The 20,058-nt window shown below is 33.4% G+C and overlaps 1 protein-coding gene across 3 annotated transcripts; it reads left to right on the forward strand.

Annotated features, from left to right (window-relative positions):
* The first annotated feature begins 11,579 nt into the window (after positions 1-11,579).
* On the forward strand, positions 11,580-20,056 carry LOC125836148 (protein MEI2-like 5). 3 transcript variants are annotated; one of them, XM_049515242.1, is made up of 12 exons: positions 11,580-11,610; positions 13,357-13,500; positions 13,601-14,067; positions 15,197-15,355; positions 15,539-15,655; positions 15,784-15,935; positions 17,348-17,439; positions 17,643-18,591; positions 18,675-18,759; positions 18,838-18,906; positions 19,131-19,310; positions 19,491-20,056. In XM_049515242.1, exons 2-12 carry the CDS (start codon positions 13,368-13,370, stop codon positions 19,632-19,634), a joined length of 2,547 nt encoding a protein of 848 aa, XP_049371199.1. In that variant the 5' UTR covers positions 11,580-11,610; positions 13,357-13,367; the 3' UTR covers positions 19,635-20,056. The 3 variants fall into 3 exon arrangements, with proteins under 3 accessions (XP_049371199.1, XP_049371197.1, XP_049371198.1); XM_049515240.1 differs by lacking the exon at positions 11,580-11,610 and adding an exon at positions 12,244-12,496; XM_049515241.1 differs by lacking the exon at positions 11,580-11,610 and adding an exon at positions 12,246-12,496 and having other exon boundaries at positions 19,509-20,056.
* The last annotated feature ends 2 nt before the right edge of the window (positions 20,057-20,058 follow it).

Here is a 20,058-nt window from a genome sequence, read left to right on the forward strand (position 1 = left end):
AGGGGATTGGTAAGGAAGAAGCAGGCCTATACATACTTCCTTCCACTACCAAGCATCTACCTCTTGCCAATGCACTTCATCACACTTCTAGTCCGGCTGTTTCATTCAATTCAACCTGTTCAAACCATCATCCTTCAGATCTTACTACCTAGCATCTAAGGCTTGGTCATGCTCCTGTTGCTGTCCTTACTATTGTTGATGACTATTCTAGAATGACATGGGTTTTTCTATTGCGATATAAAAGTGAAGTTGTCAATTTTATTTCAGCTTTTATTAATCTTGTCAAAACTCAATTTTCAGCAACTATCAAAACCATTCGATCAGATAATGGTCTTGAGTTTTTTAACAATCAATGTCACACCATTTTTTCTTCTCTTGGTATTGTGCACCAAAGCACTTGTGTGCACACTCCACAACAAAATGGCATTGCTGAAAGGAAGCACAAACATCTTCTTGAGATAGCCAGGGCACTTAGATTTCAAGCTCATGTGCCCTTGAAATTCTGGGGTGACTGTATTCTTACTGCCACTTTCTTGATAAACATACTTCTTTCCACTGTTTTAGCAGGCAAGTCTCCTTATGAAATTTTTCACAAACATCCTCCTAAACTGCATCATCTCAGGGTCTTTGGGTGCTTATGTTATGCCACCACCCCACTTATCACTGACAAATTTTCTCCTAAAGCTCTTCCCTCTGTTTTCATGGGGTACTCAGATACACAGAAGGGTTATAAGCTTTACAACATTGCTACTGGCATTTTTTTTGTTAGTCGAGATGTCATCTTTAAGGAACATATTTTTCCTTTTCAACATCCTAAACACACTTTCTTATCTTCTTTACCACTCTTTCATACTTCTACCTTTCCCAATTCTCAATCTGCATTTCCCTATCCATCTGATGATGTTTTTTCTCCTACATCTCCTTCTCCCATTCCCCTCAACCCTGACATCTCCTTTTCTGCTCCTGCATCTCCTGTCCTTCCTTCTGATCCACCATCTATTCCTTCCTTACGTAAATCTTCCAGAGTCACCAAACCTCCCATTTGACATACTGACTATGTTACCTCTTCCAATGCTGCTCATCCTATCTCTAATTCCATTCAATACTCCAACCTTCATCCAACCTACAGGTCTTACCTTTCCACTCTTTCTTCCACTATTTCTGAACCTACTTCTTTTGAACAAGCTTCCAAGGATAGTAGTTGGATTCTTGCTATGGACCAAGAAATTCAGGCTCTTAGTACCAACAAGACATGGGATATTGTTGACTTACCTCTTGGAAAATCTCCTATTGGTTGTAAGTGGGTCTACAAAATCAAGTTCAAGGCTGATGGCAGTGTTGAAAGATACAAAGCAAGACTTGTTGCTAAGGAGTTCACACAGCAGGAAGGTATTGACTATCATGACACCTTTTCTCCTGTGGTCAAAATGGTCACTGTGAGGTGTGTTGTGGCTTTGGCTGCTCAATCAGGCTGGTGCCTTTTCCAAATGGATGTCTACAACGCCTTTCTTCAGGGTGACTTGTTTGAGGAAGTCTACATGTCATTACCTCCAGGATTTGGCAGCCAGGGGGAGAACAAAGTGTGTAGACTGCTCAAATCCTTATATGATTTGAAGCAGGCCAGCAGACAGTGGAATCAGAAGCTTACCAATGCACTCATACAGTCAGGCTTTACACAAAGCAAGCTGGACTATTCACTATTTACCAAGACAAATAGTACTGGTGATATTGTAATAATTTTGATATATGTGGATGACCTCTTAATCACTGGCAGTAGTGACAGACTAATTCAAGAAGCAAAGGATACTTTACATCACAACTTCAAGATGAAGGATTTAGGGGAATTGAGGTATTTTCTTGGCATTGAATTTGCAAGATCAAAAGATGGGATATTAATGAATCAAAGAAGGTATGCTTTGGAGTTAGTTTCAGAATGTGGTTTAGCTGGATCAAAGCCAACCAGTACACCACTTGAACAGAATCAGAAGCTCACAAGTGTGGAATATGACAGACAATTCAATATTACTGAATATGATGAGTTGGAGGACAGGAGAATTTATCAAAGGTTGATTGGAAGATTATTATATTTAGCCATGACAAGACCAGATATTTCATTTGCTGTGTAACACTTGAGCCAATTCATGCATGCTCCTAAGAAGTCACATTACAATGCAGCAGTTCATGTAGTGAGGTACATTAAGGGACAGCCTGGCTTAGGACTGTTGATGAGTAGCAAGAAGTCAGGAAGAATTAGTGCCTTTTGTGATGCAGATTGGGCTTCATGTGCATTATCAAGAAAGTCTGTAACAGGTTTTGGTATAAAGTTTGGTGAGACACTTATTTCATGGAAATCAAAGAAACAGAACACAATATCAAGGAGCTCAGCTGAAGCTGAGTATAGAAGCATGGCTACTACTGTAGCAGAATTGGTATGGTTACAAGGTTTATTAAAGGAACTTGGCATACAAGTTGAATTACCTATGGAGCTATATTGTGACAATAAAGCAGCAATACAAATTGCTTCAAATCCTATGTATCATGAACGAACTAAACACATAGAAATAGACTGTCACTTTATTAGAGAAAGATTGCAAGAAGGGCTGATTAAGACTGCACACATAGCCAGCAAAGAGCAAATGGCAGATGTTTTCACTAAGGCACTGGGAAAGCAACTACACAATGATATGTTATTCAAGTTGGGAATGTTAGACATATTCCAACACCCAACTTGAGGGGGAGTGTTGAAATGTGTATTACATGTGATTAGTTGAGTTAGTTAGCTTATTGTTGAGTTAGTTAGCTGATTGATGTATTAATTTACAAAATAGTTAATTAGCTTATTAATGATGTACAGTATATAAATAGCACTTGGTGACTAATGAGAAGTTAAGTCGGTCATTTCAGTTCACTGTTCTATTCATTCTCTTCTTCCTCTTCTTCCTTTCAAATGCATCTGCTCTATCTCAGCTAGGAGAACAACTTTCAACAATCAATTTGCTTCTAAGTGGCCATTGGGGACCTACCAGTGACAATGATAATTCAAGACCCATCATATCTGGCACATTTAGTCAAGAAAGGATTGGACCATGCAATAGAGAGTCTGTGAAACGTGGTCGGTATGAGTCAATCTCTACTACAAACATAACTATAAGAAATACAGGAGACCATGTCCCTAAACTAGATGGACTTCTTGATGTCACAAATATTTCAAATCTTGACATTCTTCATGTTGTCCCTTCCATCCCAATCGACCATGAACCTCTTATTTGTGCCATGCATGGTCGCATAAGAAAATTCAAATGTCTAGCGAACAACAAGAGACAAATGGAAAAAGGGTAGGAGAATGACCAGTCACAAAAATATTAAGGAGGAGCAATGAGGAGCTGGAACTTCTCCTATCCTCTTTTATGGAACAAAAAGTTCAAGTCGTCATGTTGGAAAAACTGCTTCTGAAGAATTCAAAGAGCTTTAAAGCAAATCCATGGTGATAACCAAGTGCTTGTTGAACTTGAGAAGCGAGAAGGGAAACACGTCATATGAGGTAGCATAAAAAGCTTTGCAGTAGCCACTGGATCTTTCCATGAGAAAAAACGGAGAAGTCTAATGTTGAACCCACCCTTAACAACAAATCTGATTAATTTCATAATTTGAAATGTTAGGAGTGCTAACAACACTAGTTTTAAGCATTAGTGTGAGGTGATGGTGAAAATGCATATGTTTGTTCTTCTATGAACTAGAATGGGTAAAGTATAAATGACTCACTGAAGTCTTCAAGTTCGACTCCCAGACTCAGCCAGATGCTGATGGACTATTCGAGGGTATTGTTATCATGTGGAAGAAGAACACTCTTAAGCTTAGTGACACCAACATCACTCCTCAAAGCATTCATGTTATGGTCTAGGTAATCTCTAAAGCCAAATTTTGGGTTTTTTCAGCAATCTATGCCAGCCATGACTACTCCATTAGATCTGCTCTACTGAAAGAACTTAACAACTTAGCTAGGAGTATTAATGGGGACAGGATCATTAGGGTGATTTTAACAAAATTCATAAGGCTAGTGAGAAGTTTGAGGGAAAAGACATTAATAATAACCTTAGGGCTAATGCTATTAGAAGTTTTTTTGGATCAATAAGATGTACATGAACAAACATAGTTTTATCCTTGAGAAATTAGACAGATGTGTGATAAACATTCCTGGATTCTCAAGTATCCTCAAGCAATAATTACCTATCTGTCTAGAACTAAGTTTGATCACTGCCCCCTCCAAATCAGACTTTGGACTCTTTAGGCAGCCAATTGTATTTGGGAAGACTCTGGCAACATCCTCCTCCTTAAGCAAAAGCTTATTGATCTCCTCCCACATATATTTTCACTTTGCAAAATTCTTCTCCACAGAACTATCCTCGTCTAGTAATCATAGCAGGACCCGGAGCAAGATCACACCCCTCCCCATTCTGGCCTTGACTCTCCCCGAGAGACACTGAAATTATCCAAGCTTTATATTCCTTTAGGACTTTTGAAATTCCTGGGCCTGACGGCCTCCACCCCCTTTTCTACTAAAATTATGGCATGAAAATGATTCTGCAATGAGGTGTTTGAAAGCAACATTATGCCCAACCACATGAACATTACCCTTGTTTGTCTTGTTCTTAAATGCTCCAATGCTACCAACATTAAAAACTACAGACCTATAAGGCTTTGCAACACTCTGTACAAGTTTGTTGCAAAAATAATAGTAAATAGAATAAAGTCCTCTATTCCCATTATTATTGCCCCTAACCAAGTAAGATTCTTGTTGATAATGCAATCATTGTCTAGGAATCCATCTCCTACTTTTAGAAAAAGAAAGGGAAAAACTGTAACTTGATTCTCAAATTAAAATAGACCTGAAAAAGCTTTTAACAAGCTTGAATAGTCTTACATCAGAGACTATCTCTTGTTCTTCAATTTTCCTAAAAAAAAAACTTATTAATCTCATTATGTCCTGTGTCAGCACTAGTTTCTTATCGGTCCTAGTTAATGGAGAAAAAACATATTTCTTCAATCATTCTCAACGTATCGGGAAAGTCCACTTACCTTTTCATCATTAATTTGTATATATAAAGGTATCGGGTAGTCGTCAATAACTCTTGGTACCCTATCAAAATTATTACCAAGGCCCCCAAACTTTTTCATATATTCTTTGCGGATGACCTAACTTTGTTTGCTAAAGCCAATCCTCGAAACTACGAGGAAACTTTGTAGTGAGCTTGGCCAAAGCATTAACCATAGCAAGTCCAAAGTTGTTTTTTCTTCCAATTGTCCCACGGACAATGCCTTTACTTGCTCCAATATCTTGAATATCCAAGCTAGCAACATGATTGGGAAACACTTTGTCTAGAGATAAAAAATGCATGCACCTTGTCAACTGAGACCCACTCACCTGCCACAAAAATGATGGAGGACTAGGCAGGTAAAATATGAGATTAAGAATATATAGATCACTTCATGCAAGTATTGTCTAGAGATAAATTAAACATCCAAATAGTTCATGGGGAAAGTGTTCACTAACAAATACTCTAATCATGTTGTTGATTGGAGAAAGAAACCCATTTTCAGAACTTGAAAGTGTATCGTGGAATAATCTATTCGAAATAATTTTTTTATCCTCACATGATAAAAGTAAAATTATATATACACCACTCTTTTCAAACTCAATTTGTAATATATTTTTTTATGATGCTATTGTTGTATTGACTATTAAATAGAATATGAAAGTATTTTCACAATTGTGATATAAATAACTTATCAATATTTATAAACCTAGTCAAATTTTCAATTAAAAAATCACCTCATCTTCCATTTGATTGTCATTCCAAGATTCTGGCGGGCATAAAAGCATATTCTTCTATACTTATCACCCTAAACTTTATTCTTATAAATTTCTTCATGTTATACCTAACATTAAATAATACAAATAGTATAATATAGCATATAGTTTTATAAATATATATTGATAAGTTACTAATCAATTTTTGGATTATACTAATATTAAGATTCTAATTTAAGGCACAAAGTATTATTATATAATATAAGAAACATTAATTGGTTCAGTTTCATTTTGAAAAAAACAAGTTAATACACAATTAAAGTTATACTAATAATTTATTTTTTTAAAAAAACTATGTGATTGTACCGCTTAATCTGATTGGTGTTTAAAATTAATGTACTTAATTTCGTGATTAAAGTGCCATTACTAATTATAATTTAGTTATATTAGGTGTCAATCCTAAAATTCAGCACATAAATGTGAATATGCTATATATGTTGTTGAGTGCTCTATTTTTCTGTTTGGATGTTATTGACATAATTATTATATATAAAAGTATTTAAAAAAAAAGATTCGATTTGAAGATTGTCACCAAAATTTGTTCCAAATAAAATGTATGCATTTGGAACAATTTTTGGTAACAACCTTCGAATGAAATCTTTTTTAAAAAAACTTTAAGAAGTATATAATGATTTTGTCAAAAACATCCAAATAGAAAAGTAGAGTATTGCAACAACATATCAGGTTAACGTTTATGTGATAAATTTTAAGATTGACACCTAATACAACTTAATTATAATTACTAGTTTCAGAACAATAACGAAATTGAGCTTCTTAATTCTAAACACCAATCAGATTAAACGGTACAAATCATATAGTACATTTATAAAAATAAATTATTTATATAATTTGACTGTGTATTAGCTGTATTTTGAATCAAATGATATGCATCAGTTGTGTCTATTAGTAGTATCAAAATTTATCCCAAAATAAAACTAAAAAAAAATCCCAAGTTTAGATTTGTACTTATTTCCCGTTGGCGTTATTAGCTCTCATATTGATCTCCGATTAATTAAAATTTGTGTGTTATATATTTATTAAGAAAATATTTTTTCTTTTTTTTTATATTCAAAATTCAAATTCGATTATTTGGTTAATGAAAACGATATTCTATTTATTTCACCATAATTTTTTATATTCTCCTTTACAACGACAATCTAACAAAGTTTCATTCACGAATATTTTTTAAACATGTCTCATAATCAGTATTTTCAAAAATATTTTCGGAGTGAGTCTTGGAGCGGGGTATATCAAAAATGTTCTAGGGTGTAAATAAAAGGCGTAAATCTTTAAGAAAAATCTCAAACCGTTATGAATCGATAATTCAATATATAAAAAAAAAACTTAAAATAATTACCAAAATCACTAAATAAATAACCTATTACTAATAAATCAATATGTTTTTGTCAATTTGAATTATCAATTTCGATTCAGTTTTGAACCACTCTACTTTTAGGTGACATTTTATATCATTTAGATTTTTTTACCATTCTGATATTATGATATGATAAATATTAGTAGTATATAATTTTTTGCATTAACTTTCACATTTTTCAATCGAAGAAAATTAACCCAATATTTAAACTCGAGAGTTGATTGACTTTGATCGATAAAGGGGATTAAACAAGTTATAACCGACAGAGTAATTGAAATAAAATAACTAATCCTAGTAGCACAAACTAAAGTTATGCATTAGCTATGATATTGTTTTTGTATTAATTAAACTTTTTATGAAGTATTATATATTTTCATCTTTAATTAAATGTAAATAGCATTGTTACTTGTAATTATTATTTAGTCACACAAAGTAACCTTCAACTTAATTACATGATGTGAACAGATTTAATTTATTTTTTATGGATTGTTTGATTGTGGTATTTTAAGTAAATAATCTCAATATAAAAGATAATATTTCTCATGTCTCAGTTTATATAGTTTAGTTTGAATTTGAAAATTAAACAATTGTATTTTTTTATTGTGAATTTGAATATAAAAATATATAAATGTATTCGAAATAAAACAAAAACTACGTGAATATGTATGATTGGGGATTTGGAGAATTTATAGTTTTTGAATGTAGTTTTTTTTCCAAATGAATTTATATATTTTACATTCGAATTCATAATCAAAAATTAATTTGTTCAACTTTTGAAATTCAAACTGAAATACATAAATAGAAACACGAGAAATATTATGTATGTTGAAATTATTTACTAAAAATACCATCATCAAACAATCATAAAAGACAAAGTGAAACTGTTCACATCATGTATCATGTGATTAAGTTGAAGGTTACTTCGCGTAACTAAATAATGATAACAAGTAACAATGCCATTCATATTTAATTAATGATGGAAAATCAAGGTTATTTGCGTGACTAAATACCGATTACAAGCAACATATAATGCTATTCACAATTAATTAATGATAAAAAAATCTTAATTTCTCAATTGAACGTATCACATGGTATAGATTGAGATGAATTAATTATATACAAATCTGCCAATAACAACACATGAGACCATTAGTTTCCTAATAGATAGTTTAATTAATATCAATACATAAATGATAAAAAAATATTTTTGTATCGATAACTTACACCAAATTAATATAACTTATTATAGTAGTAAAGTAATTTAATAAAATATAATATCTTCTAATTGATTATAATTAAATAGAAAATTATATATATACACAACATTTTAATTTTACTAAGTAAGATTTGGAGAGATATAATGTATGTATATTTTATCTTTACATTTTGCTCGTCTCGAATAAATTGTAATAGAATACTAAATAATAACAAAATTATTACGTAACATTTTAAAAAATACAGAATTAATACATGTTAATTCGTTGTCATCTTATCCCACCGATTTGATAATATAAAAGACTATTGAAATTAATTGCCCAGTTTAGTAATTATCCAGATAATTAATACATGTCAATATATTGATACAAATATCTGGAAGATTCATAAATAGTTAGAGAAATAAAATGAAAATCTCGTGCTCTGAAAAGATGCAACCAACTATTATTCATGTGATGATATGTTTATATATATAATTACAGAAATAAGATGAAAATTTCGTGTTCTGAAAAGAAACAGCACAAATTCTTTTCATAGCACATGATTTTCATTCTTATTTCTTTAATTATATATAAACATATTATCACATGAATAATTGTTGGTTGTTTCTTCCAGAGCATGAAATTTTTATTTTTATTTTTATTTCTCTAACTGTTTATGAATCTTTCAGATATTTGTATAAAGATTGTTTTGGTCAAATTAAAAAATTAAATCACGTTCTAAATTTTAGAAGTTATTATAAATATTAGATATCAATTGCCTAATCTCTTGTCTACAAAATTAGGCAATATATGAAAAAATATTAAATTTGAATTTAATATTGTTTGAAAGGATATCTTTTAAAAGAATTATATTGCACACAAACCTAAAAATAAAATATTTGAGTAAATTAACCTCTGAAATGAACATTTATTTGAAAGCCTTTAATAGATTAAAACCTTGTCTACAAAATTAGGCAATATATGAAAAAAATATTAAATTTGAATTTAACATTGTTTGAAAGGATATCTTTTAAAAGAATTATATTGCACACAATTAAAATCTAAATAACAACCTAAAAATAAAATATTTGAGTAAATTAACCTATGAAATGAATATTTATTTGAAAGCCTAAATTTAATAGATCAGAAAGTTTTAAATTTTATATTTGTCAAGTGATTAAATTAAACATGCATATATACATTTGATCATGATTAACTGGTAGGTTTAGTAAGTAGAAAACATGACATGTATTTATTGATATGTGTTTAAAGTTGATCAAATGTCAAATTTTAATATTATAATAAATTATTATTAAAAATATTTATATTTGTGGAACTATTTTAGTACTAGAGTAATATTTACACTAAAAGCATATTAATTAATTAATCTGGTATTAAAAAAAAAGAATAAATACCATGAATTTATATATTTAATACAAACTAGATAGAGTGTTATATTAGAAGAATTTGTGTTTTTTATTTTTTTAACAATTTAAAGGTAATAAATTAATTAAAGCTATGTAAATTAGAAATATACATTTAAGCCATATCTTAGTGTTATTTATGCTTAAAATCTAATCAAAACCTAGGTTAAAAAATGTAGTTAATTCTTATATCCAACTTGTAAATCTATTAAAAAACGCAAGGTAAAAAATACATAATAATTCTCCATAAATAAACTTTTTAACCTAATCGATTTAATCTTGGACAATAATTTGAATATGTTTGAGGAAGATTATGTACTTAAACATCTAAAAAGGCAGAAGCTAGTCATTATTTTATTAAAATATATGATCTTCTAAGTATTAAAACTTTTTTATTTTTAAAATATTTATTTAGCTACACGTACTTGCTACCTTTAAAATTCATATTTACAAATTTACATTAGCTAATGATATTCCAAAATTTTCTACTATGGCTAAAATTTAGTTGATTCCCGCCTTTTTGGGACAATTATTAATAGCTTGTTGAAATAACTTTTGATAGGTCATTTTTAGAATAGTGGTGTTTTATGCTTTACAAATTTCGTCATAAATATTTTACACTTTCTTTGAAAAAAAATATCGACATAAATATAACTATAGCCATGAAATATTAGTAGAACATATTTTTATAATGCATAAGAAACTTATTCAATGTTGCGGTTTTATCAAGTTCCTTCAAATTTTCATCCAAAGACAACCATAACTTTTACGTTATCAATGCTACTTTTAACACTCTTATACAAATAAACTCATTAAATAAAACCTGGTCATGGTGTTGCATTTTAATTTGAAGGAGAGTTACCAGTGGTGATTCCAACCTAATAAGTTCTCCAAATTTCTTTTAAAATTTTATAGTGTTGATGGAACTACCATTAATTGGTTCCTTTTATGATTTGCTTGGGCATTATGTGTTCATCACTGAGATATAATTTTCTATATAAGAATTGTATGGTGTGCTTATGACTAATGAATTTCTTAACAAATACGAAAAGATAAAAAATAAATTATTTTATTAGGAATATGTATTTACATCATATCATAATGATATCTAAATTAAAAATCTAATCAAAACCTAGATTAAAAAAATAGTAATGTCATTGAAAAAATGTACTTAATTAAAACCTAAGGTTAGAAACATTATAATTAATTCCTTATAAATACATTTTTAAACATAATTACATCCTCATCTTTTTCTTGTTTTTTTCAACAGTGTGGTTTCTTTATCACATTTTTAAAAATACAATTAAATTAAGTTGAATTAAATACTCCCAACTATTTTATCCTAATACTTTTTTTATACCTGCCATAACTCGTTTAGCACCCCACCCCCCGCTCTACCCCACTACCCCAATCACATGTTTCCTCAATCATTCTCTTTCTTAATTCCACTTTCCTTTCCTCCAATCATATCATTCAGTTTTTTTTTTTTTAAAAAAATATTATATATTTATTTATATTATTATACTATACAGTTTTTAAATAATATTATGTATTTATTTATACTATACAGTATATATAAATATATGTCCTATACCATATGAAAATAGAAAAAAAGAAAACATTTCTCTTTCTGCACGTCTCTGTAAGTGTGTATTCGTCTCTTTTTTCTTTTTTTTTTCTTTCTTCCTCTTTTCTCCATTTGGTGTTATGCTCGATCGTGTCCACTTTTTACGGGTTTATGTTCTGGTAAATTTTAGCTTTTTTTTTTTTACCCTCTTTTCCTATTTTCTTTTAGAGTGGTTGATTTCGGTAATACTGTTGTTGTTGTTGAGGTTCTTTGTTTTGTTTTACTTTGTGGGTTTGTGTTGAAATTGAAGTCTGTGAAGTTATTTTCTTGGGGATGTTTTTGGTTTGTTTGGTTTTAGCCTAGTTTTTTAGGTTTTAACTTGTGTGAGTTTGCTGAGTGTTTCTTGCATGACGTTTTTTTTTTTTTGTTTGTTGATGTTTATTTGTTGTGTGCTGATATTGGGTTTTGAGAAAGTTGGGAACTTCAACTTCATTTAAGTGGTTTTGTAATGGAGTAAAGAAACGATCTTTAACTCATATCTCTAGAATTGGAATTTGTTGTTTTAGGTGCTTGTTGAGTAATGAGGTTTTTTTCTTTCTGAGGGAACACTTTTTTTTGTTTGTTGATGTTTATTTGTTGTGTGCTGGTATTGGGTTTTGAGAAAGTTGGGAACTTTTACTTCATTTAGGTGGTTTGTAATGGAGTAAAGAAACGATCTTTAATCTCACACCTCTAGAATTGGAATTTGTTGTTTTATGTGCTTGTTGAGTAATGATTTCTTCTGTCAGTCTTTGTAGGGTTAAGGTCCGCCTCAGACCCCACTTGTGGTTGTTGTTGTACTTTTAATGTCCAAAATTAGAGCTTTGGTGAGTGGTTGTGCTTGTTTTGTTTTGAGATGAATGAATTTGTCCATCAACTGATGATGATCTAAATTCTTCTGTCTCATTGTTTATTGCTCAACTTTTATGCTCAGTTATCTGGGAAGATGTTTAGTACAGATTGGGAAGAATAGATGTTTGCTGAGTAGCCTGATCGGTATCTTGGCCTCATTTAGTTATTACCAAGGTAGAAACAAGGAGTTAGGTCTCGATTAGGAATTGAAAGTTGCTTTTGGAAAAAAGCCCAGTTCTTTAATTAAAGTTGGTGTCTTTGGGGGCTCTCCATGAGGTAGGGTTAGGGTTTGCGTACAACACTCCCCAGATCCTACTTGTGGGATTACACTAGGTAAGTTGTTGTTGTTGTCTTTGGGGGCATCTTGTGGGTCTAGAATTTTGAGGAGAAGCATCTTGCACCAAGTTGAAATAATTGACTGATTGGTGTAGCTGTGGACCAAAGATGACTATCATCTGTTTGCAAGTGTACAGCTTTACCCATAATTTAAGAAGTTGAAAGCTGAAACAGGAGCAAGAGAGGTTTAGAATTTTTATTATGCAGTTATCTTTGCTCTCTATTAGAGCTGGTAAAGAGCTCTTAATGTTGTATCAACTAGCATTCCCAGCCTGTATATCACACCTGTTTGGTTGTAATTTTTTTTGTTAAATGCTCTCTGGTTTCTTTAGCTAATGTATATGAATGCAAACTATGAAACCCTCCAATTCATCAGAAAGAAAATGAATAATGCAGAATAAAATCACATAGCAAATGTGAAGGTGATAGGAGAGACTCAACCCCAGATGTTCCTTGCAATCACATAATGTTGACAATATCACTTGAGAATATACGCTAGTTTGTTATAGGTAGCTTGTGTGCACTTGATTTTAGCTGTATTGCTTACCGATTTGTTAAGTTGGCTTTTTCTAGATTTTATTTTAAATGTAAAAGGCAGCATTGCGTGGACAAGTGTTTTCAACTGTGCAATGGTCCCTGGAGATTCTCCAGGAATGATACTGTATTTATTAACCGGCTCTAATTATGCTGCATGACAGATCTTCTGAAGATGCCAATTATAAATGTATCTAAAGAAAAGGGAGGAACACCATGGGAGATTCGTCCAGGATCTAATTCCGTCCTTATCACTAATGACACGTCTCTTTTCTCAAGCTCAGTGCCTGTTCTTCAACATGAGAAGCGTATGAATACATTGATGAGTCTTGTACTCATACTGCATTTGTCCATTTTCTTTTAGAAAATCCCACATCTTCTTAATGTCTTTGAAATTATTGGATGTAGTTAAAGTAAGTGACGGCGACCATGGTCATCAATCCGTTGATGATGCATCACCAAGCTTGAAGATAATTCACCCGGATGTAGAGGTTGATGTGCTGCTGGATGATGGTGAAAATCGTGCAATTGGAAGCTTGCTTCCTGATGACGAGGATGAACTTTTAGCTGGGATAATGGATGGGTTTGACCCTAGTCAGTTGCCCAATCACACAGATGACTTGGAAGAGTATGATCTTTTTGGAAGTGGAGGAGGGTTAGAGTTGGAGTTTGATGGTCAGGAACACTTAAACCTGGGTATATCGAGAGTAAGTCTGGCTGATCCAGATAGCAATGGAGCTGCTATTTATGGACTTTCAAATGGTGGGGGTGCGGTTACCGGAGAACATCCACTTGGAGAGCACCCTTCAAGAACATTATTTGTTCGCAACATAAATAGCAATGTTGAGGATTCTGAGCTAAGAACTCTCTTTGAGGTTAGTTGCTTTACACTGGATAACTATGATCTTTGTAATTTCACGTGACCCTCTTTCCAGTTTGTAAGTGCTCATTCCTAATGTGTTCCCTGCATATGTATAACTAGTTTTCATGAACGTGTGCTGCATGTTGATCTTCAATCTTTACCTAAAGTTTGTACTACAAAATAGTTAACCAGAAAGATCTTTAATTGAAAGCTATATCACTTGAGGAAATATTTGTGGTTACCAAAACAAGAAGAGCTGTTCAATTATTTTTTCTAAGTCAATTTGAATTAGTTCCAATAGGTGAATTTGGGTTTGTTTTATTTTCTTTAAAGGGTGAATGTAGAAATAGAATCACACTATGTGGAAATGATATTGAATTTATTAATATAATTTGCATGAGTTTTGCATTGCCCTCATGTTAACTAAACAATCAAGATGTTAAGACTGTATGGATGAATGATAATTCAACTTTAGCCTTAGTTTTAGTGTAGTATATGATATGATGGTAATATAATATAATATAATTTGATGCTTTGTCTAGTTAGGGATGGGTTCTGCTTGTCAGTTTAATAATTGGTCTAGCCATATTGTTTCCCGGTCTTCTTTTTTGAAATGCTGGATGAATATTTATGTAGAAAGATTTCTTTTTGTAAACAATACGCGAGGGTATTAGTAGTTGAAAAGAAGAAGCTAATGGGTTTGTCTTTTGCAATTTCTGGAAGCTTCATCCCGATCCCAAAGCTTTTGTATTTCTTTAATCTTGATCAGTTGAACTGACTAAGGTTCTACTTTTTCCTTTTGGTACAAAACAATGATGCTCTGCTTATTGTGAGTTTATCTTGTACTGATAGTATTACCTTAGTCGAGTAAATTCACTGGGTATCTGTGTTCATGAGATGCTTCATTTGTTATGGAAACCTGTTAATCTTATTATTCTATTGTTGTATGAGATGCAAATTAAGCTGAGCATGAAAAATGTCAAAGCACTGGGCTAGGTGTTTGCAATATCACATTTGAGTCTAATGGTTGCTTGACAGACAAGAATGTATTGTAAAGTTGTTGATTTATAAGGTGTTTTTTTCTCCTTATAATCATTTTCAGTTTTTAACATGCCGCTCTTTTTCTTTTCTCTTATAATTAGCAATATGGTGATATCCGAACTCTCTATACTGCCTGTAAGCATAGGGGCTTTGTCATGATATCATACTTCGATATTCGTGCTGCTCGAACTGCAATGCGAGCATTGCAAAATAAGCCACTGCGAAGGAGAAAACTAGACATACATTTCTCAATCCCTAAGGTACTTCTTTGTCTGCTACTTTGAATGGTTTTACACAATTACATTGTATGCTATTTTTTTGAAAATTAAAAAATAAAAATTGAAAATTATTACATTGTATGCTATTTATTTGTTTTGTTTCCTGACTAACCTCCTCTCCTTGTCCTGTTATTCTTCTCTCTGCCCCTCAATGTATTATATCAGGACAACCCCTCTGACAAAGATGTAAATCAAGGAACTCTTGTGGTTTTTAATCTAGATCCATCTGTATCAAATGATGACCTCCGCAAAGTATTTGGGCCTTATGGTGAGATCAAAGAGGTCAGAGACTCTATTAGTCAAACCATTTGTTTCCCATTTTACTCCATCTATTCATTTTCCCTCGTGTGCTTCCTCAAGGAGCTAGTTTATGTTAAGTACATATGACATCCCACTTTCTCGAATTGCAGATAAGGGAAACACCACACAAGAGGCACCATAAGTTTATCGAATATTACGATGTCAGAGCTGCAGAAGCTGCCCTTAGGTCCTTAAATAAGAGTGCCATAGCTGGCAAGCGGATAAAGCTTGAACCAAGCCGCCCTGGAGGAGCTAGACGAAAGTGAGTAATCCACTTTAACTTTTTTCTTGATAAAAAAAGAAAAACTAGCGCTTACGGAGCTTATGGTAGTCCTTTGTTTCTGAATCATGAGCTTCGCTACCATTTTGCTGTTACAGTAACTAGAACAATTACATTTGATTTAGACCTCCCCCCTAGGCGCCACTGTCGGAAGTGTGGCAATGTTTTGTTTTTTCCTTCCTTTCGTTTTCTTTCAGTTTTGCTGAATTAGATTACAGAATGGTGATCGACCAGCAAGCTCTCCCAATCTTCCCACACCCTTATGCAAGGAAAAAGGAAATTACTTGAGCCCTCAATTGATGAGGAAAGCAATAGAGATTCTGTATCACTTAAGAAGTATGCCTTTAGAGCGTTGGTTTGTGAAGGAGTTAGTCGTCTGCATTACCTTGATCTGAGTGGCAAACACTATACAAATCTTCTGCTGTGTATACACCTTTACCAGGCGTCTCACTATTTTGATTGAGCAGGAATGACTTGAGAGGCTTACCTTTTGTTTGAAAGGAATTGGAAAAAAAATACTTAGACAATTGATTAATATAGAAATCTGGGATTCTGATAAATCTTTTTACAGTTGCTTGAGGTCTGGATACTATTGTAAGAAACGCTATGTCAAATAACTCCTTTATGGTCTAGCACCTGTGATATTTTATCTATAGGAAAAGGATAAGTTAATATTGCTGCTGGGTGGGTGTAGGTCTGTGGATATTCCAGTGGCACAATTTTAATAAAACAATGTTGTCGGGAATGAGAGAGTGGTATGTGAGTTTTGAAATTTACACGAGATCATCTCAAAAATGCCAAAGGCCAAAGATTTGAGCCTTGAAGGATTAGGCAATGGAGGAATTAGTACTATTACATCCATCTACTCTCTTGTGACAAGTTCTTACTTGGTGTGTGTGTGTGTATATGTTCTCTACTGTAGAGAGAAATGAGAAAAGTAAAAGTAGTTTATACATCTGAAAGTACGTGTAATCACATGAACGACTTAAAATGGCACGATGTTGTCCCTTTGCACTCCTTTTTTCCTTCGGTTTAAACCATGCTTATTTGTATTACTGAGATTCTTGAGCTTCTTTAAGTGGGCTACTCATCAGGTGCTTCTCCTTCTTCCTGGACGCCTTCTGCTCTTTATATACCCTTGAGCTTGAGCTCTCATGAACATGCCGTCATACTATATCATTTTCATATCAACTAAATTCTAGATCTTGTTGATGTTCATAATGAGTCTCTTTTTGTTGGATGTTCCTTCAAGTTAGTTTACCTTAGCCACAAATTCAAGGTTACATTATTTAATATGTTTCTGTTTTTGCGCTCTTACATATTTGGGTTCAGTTTCTTGAATCTTGATTTTTGATCTTGGCATTCTTTTTTTTTTCCCCGTGTTGCACTTGTAGTCTTGTATTGCAATCATCTCAAGAACCTGAACAAGATGATTCTTGGACTTTTCGGCATCCATTGGGTTCCTCAATTGGTAATTCCTCCCCGGGTAAGTTTACTGAGGGTTTCGACTTCTATGTATTGCTGAGACAATTGACGGTCTTTTTTTCCTTCTGTTTGTGCCTCTGTCTTTATTTTTTAAATTTGCGTCGGTACAAAAGAGGGGGGGGGGGGGTGTACTTAATTAATTGCAACTTCTTTGATTGCAGCTACACTATCTGATAGTATGGGTATTGCTTATATTTCTGTCAGGTAATTGGCCACAATTTGGCAGCCCTATAGAGCATGGCTCCACACAAAGTCCTGGCACTTCACCAGGCTTTAGATCCCTGAGTCCCACCATTGCCAATAATTTACATGGGTTAGCTTCAATTTTGCATTCTCGTGCATCAAATACCTTGACGGTAGCACCTATTGGTAATGCTCGCACAATGAGCGGTCATTCAGATTTCCCTATTGGTTCAAACCATGGTGTTCCCTTCGCTCAGTCTAATTCTTTCCCTGAGCCTAAAATAAGCCAGTTTGGTGGAACAGTGTCCTCTTTTGGTGCTTCAAGTACAAATGGTTCTGCTGTTGAAACACTATCAGGACCACAGTTTCTCTGGGGCAGTCCAAAGTTGCAGTCTCAACAGAGTAATAATTCCGCCCGGAAAACTGAGTCTTTGGGGAATGCTTTTTCATTTGGTGGTCAGGGCGATAGGTTTTCCTTGTCAAATCATCAAAAATCTTTCCTTAATTCATCTCAGCACCATCATCACCACCTTCATCATGTTGGATCTGCTCCATCTGGTCTTCCCCTTGATAGGCACTTTGGTTTTTACCCAGACTCATCAATCTTGAGCCCAGGTTTTAGGGGCATGGGTATAGGTCCTCGTGACGGAAGTTTGATGGTTAACTATGGTTCTCGTACTACTTTGAATGCTGGTGTTGCTGTTCCAAGGAATATGTCAGACAATGCTTCTCCTAGATTTGGCATGATGTCTTCCCAAAAACATAGTCCATTGTTCCTAGGTAATGGTCATTTCCCAGGACATGCAGCTACTAGCTTTGAGGGGCTGACTGAACGTAGTCGCACTCGACGTGTTGACAATAATAATGGGAACCAGATAGACAACAAGAAGCTGTTTCAACTTGATTTGGATAAGATTAGATGTGGTGAAGATACTCGGACAACTTTGATGATTAAAAATATTCCTAACAAGTAATAGCAACTTCTCAATGCTTGTACGTTGTTAAGTATGGCCTATTTTAGTATGGGTGACAGTTGATCTTGTCTTCCTCCAGGTACACCTCCAAGATGCTTTTAGCTGCTATTGACGAACAACATAAAGGCACTTTTGATTTTCTGTATCTGCCCATCGATTTCAAGGTAATCCTATAGTAGTTAGGATTATGTGGTTTCCTTTTTGTTTCTCAAAGTCTGATGGAAATCCTTGTTTGCGAGCAGAACAAATGCAATGTGGGATATGCTTTTATCAACATGTTGTCTCCATCACTCATTATCCCATTTTATGAGGTTTGTTTTTGTCTATTCTGTTAAATGTATTGTATTACTTTCTTTTCCTAAAGTGATTGGGCTATGAGCTTTGAAGCTATGTCTCTCCTTGTTGTATAATAGTTCCTGCCTTCCTGGTTATATATAAAGGTTGCTATGCCTTCTTAATTATCTCTTCCTTCAATTGTTTTTGCACTCTTAACTTTTGAAGCAAAAGCGTGGTGCTGAGTATTCACTTTGTGCAGGCATTTAATGGAAAGAAGTGGGAGAAATTCAATAGTGAGAAAGTTGCTGCTTTGGCTTATGCTCGGATTCAGGGAAAGACGGCCCTTGTTGCCCACTTCCAGAATTCAAGTTTGATGAATGAAGATAAGCGATGTAGGCCAATCCTTTTCCACTCAGAAAGTTCAGAATTGGGGGATCAGGTAATATAGACCATCTTGTTAAGAATTAAGCATGCAAACTGTAACTACTGTTATGTCGTGCATTGCGATTCAGCTAGCTTTGATTTTTTCCTAGTTTTCAGGCTATATGATTGGATTTTCTTGTTGAGATGATAACATTGAAACTGCATCTTTTTCATCACAACACAATTGTATCTTAAGATGAAAACTTGCCTGCAGATTGTTCAGGAACATCTTTCATCAGGCTGCTTACATATTCAAGTCTGCCAGTCAAACGAGTCAGACATCCTGGGGTCACAAGGCAGCCCACCTGAGGATCCAGTTGACGAATTGGAGAATAGCTAGCAGTAGCATTGGAATTTTATTTTTTTTTGCTCGCGGCTTTAAGAGTGCAGCTGGCTAGTACAAGTGTGAGATACATGTGCAGAGTAGCATGATTTAAGGCACAGAATAGAAGTATGAAGAGCTTTGTATTATAATGAGTAGGTGTTTTTGGTTAAAAATCTCTAAAGAGGAAGAGGGTTCTGTTAGACTTAAGTACATCAAGCATCTGTGTAGTTCATGTTGTAATCCTATGGCAAGTTGAAATGGCAAATGCTATCTCAACATGGCATGCAAGGTTATAGTTTTGTAACATTGTTTTGGTGGTTAGAGTGAAAAGGGGATGCTTGAAATTTGTAAAGTAGGAAGGAAAGCTGGCTGTCGTTTTGTATCAAACAAGCATTTTGGTATTTATATAAAACTTGCTAGAAAATTGCATAACAAAATT

The sequence above is a fragment of the Solanum verrucosum genome, unplaced genomic scaffold (genome assembly GCF_900185275.1).
Source record: "Solanum verrucosum unplaced genomic scaffold, falcon-dt-bn FXZP01000278.1, whole genome shotgun sequence".
Lineage (NCBI taxonomy): Eukaryota > Viridiplantae > Streptophyta > Magnoliopsida > Solanales > Solanaceae > Solanum > Solanum verrucosum.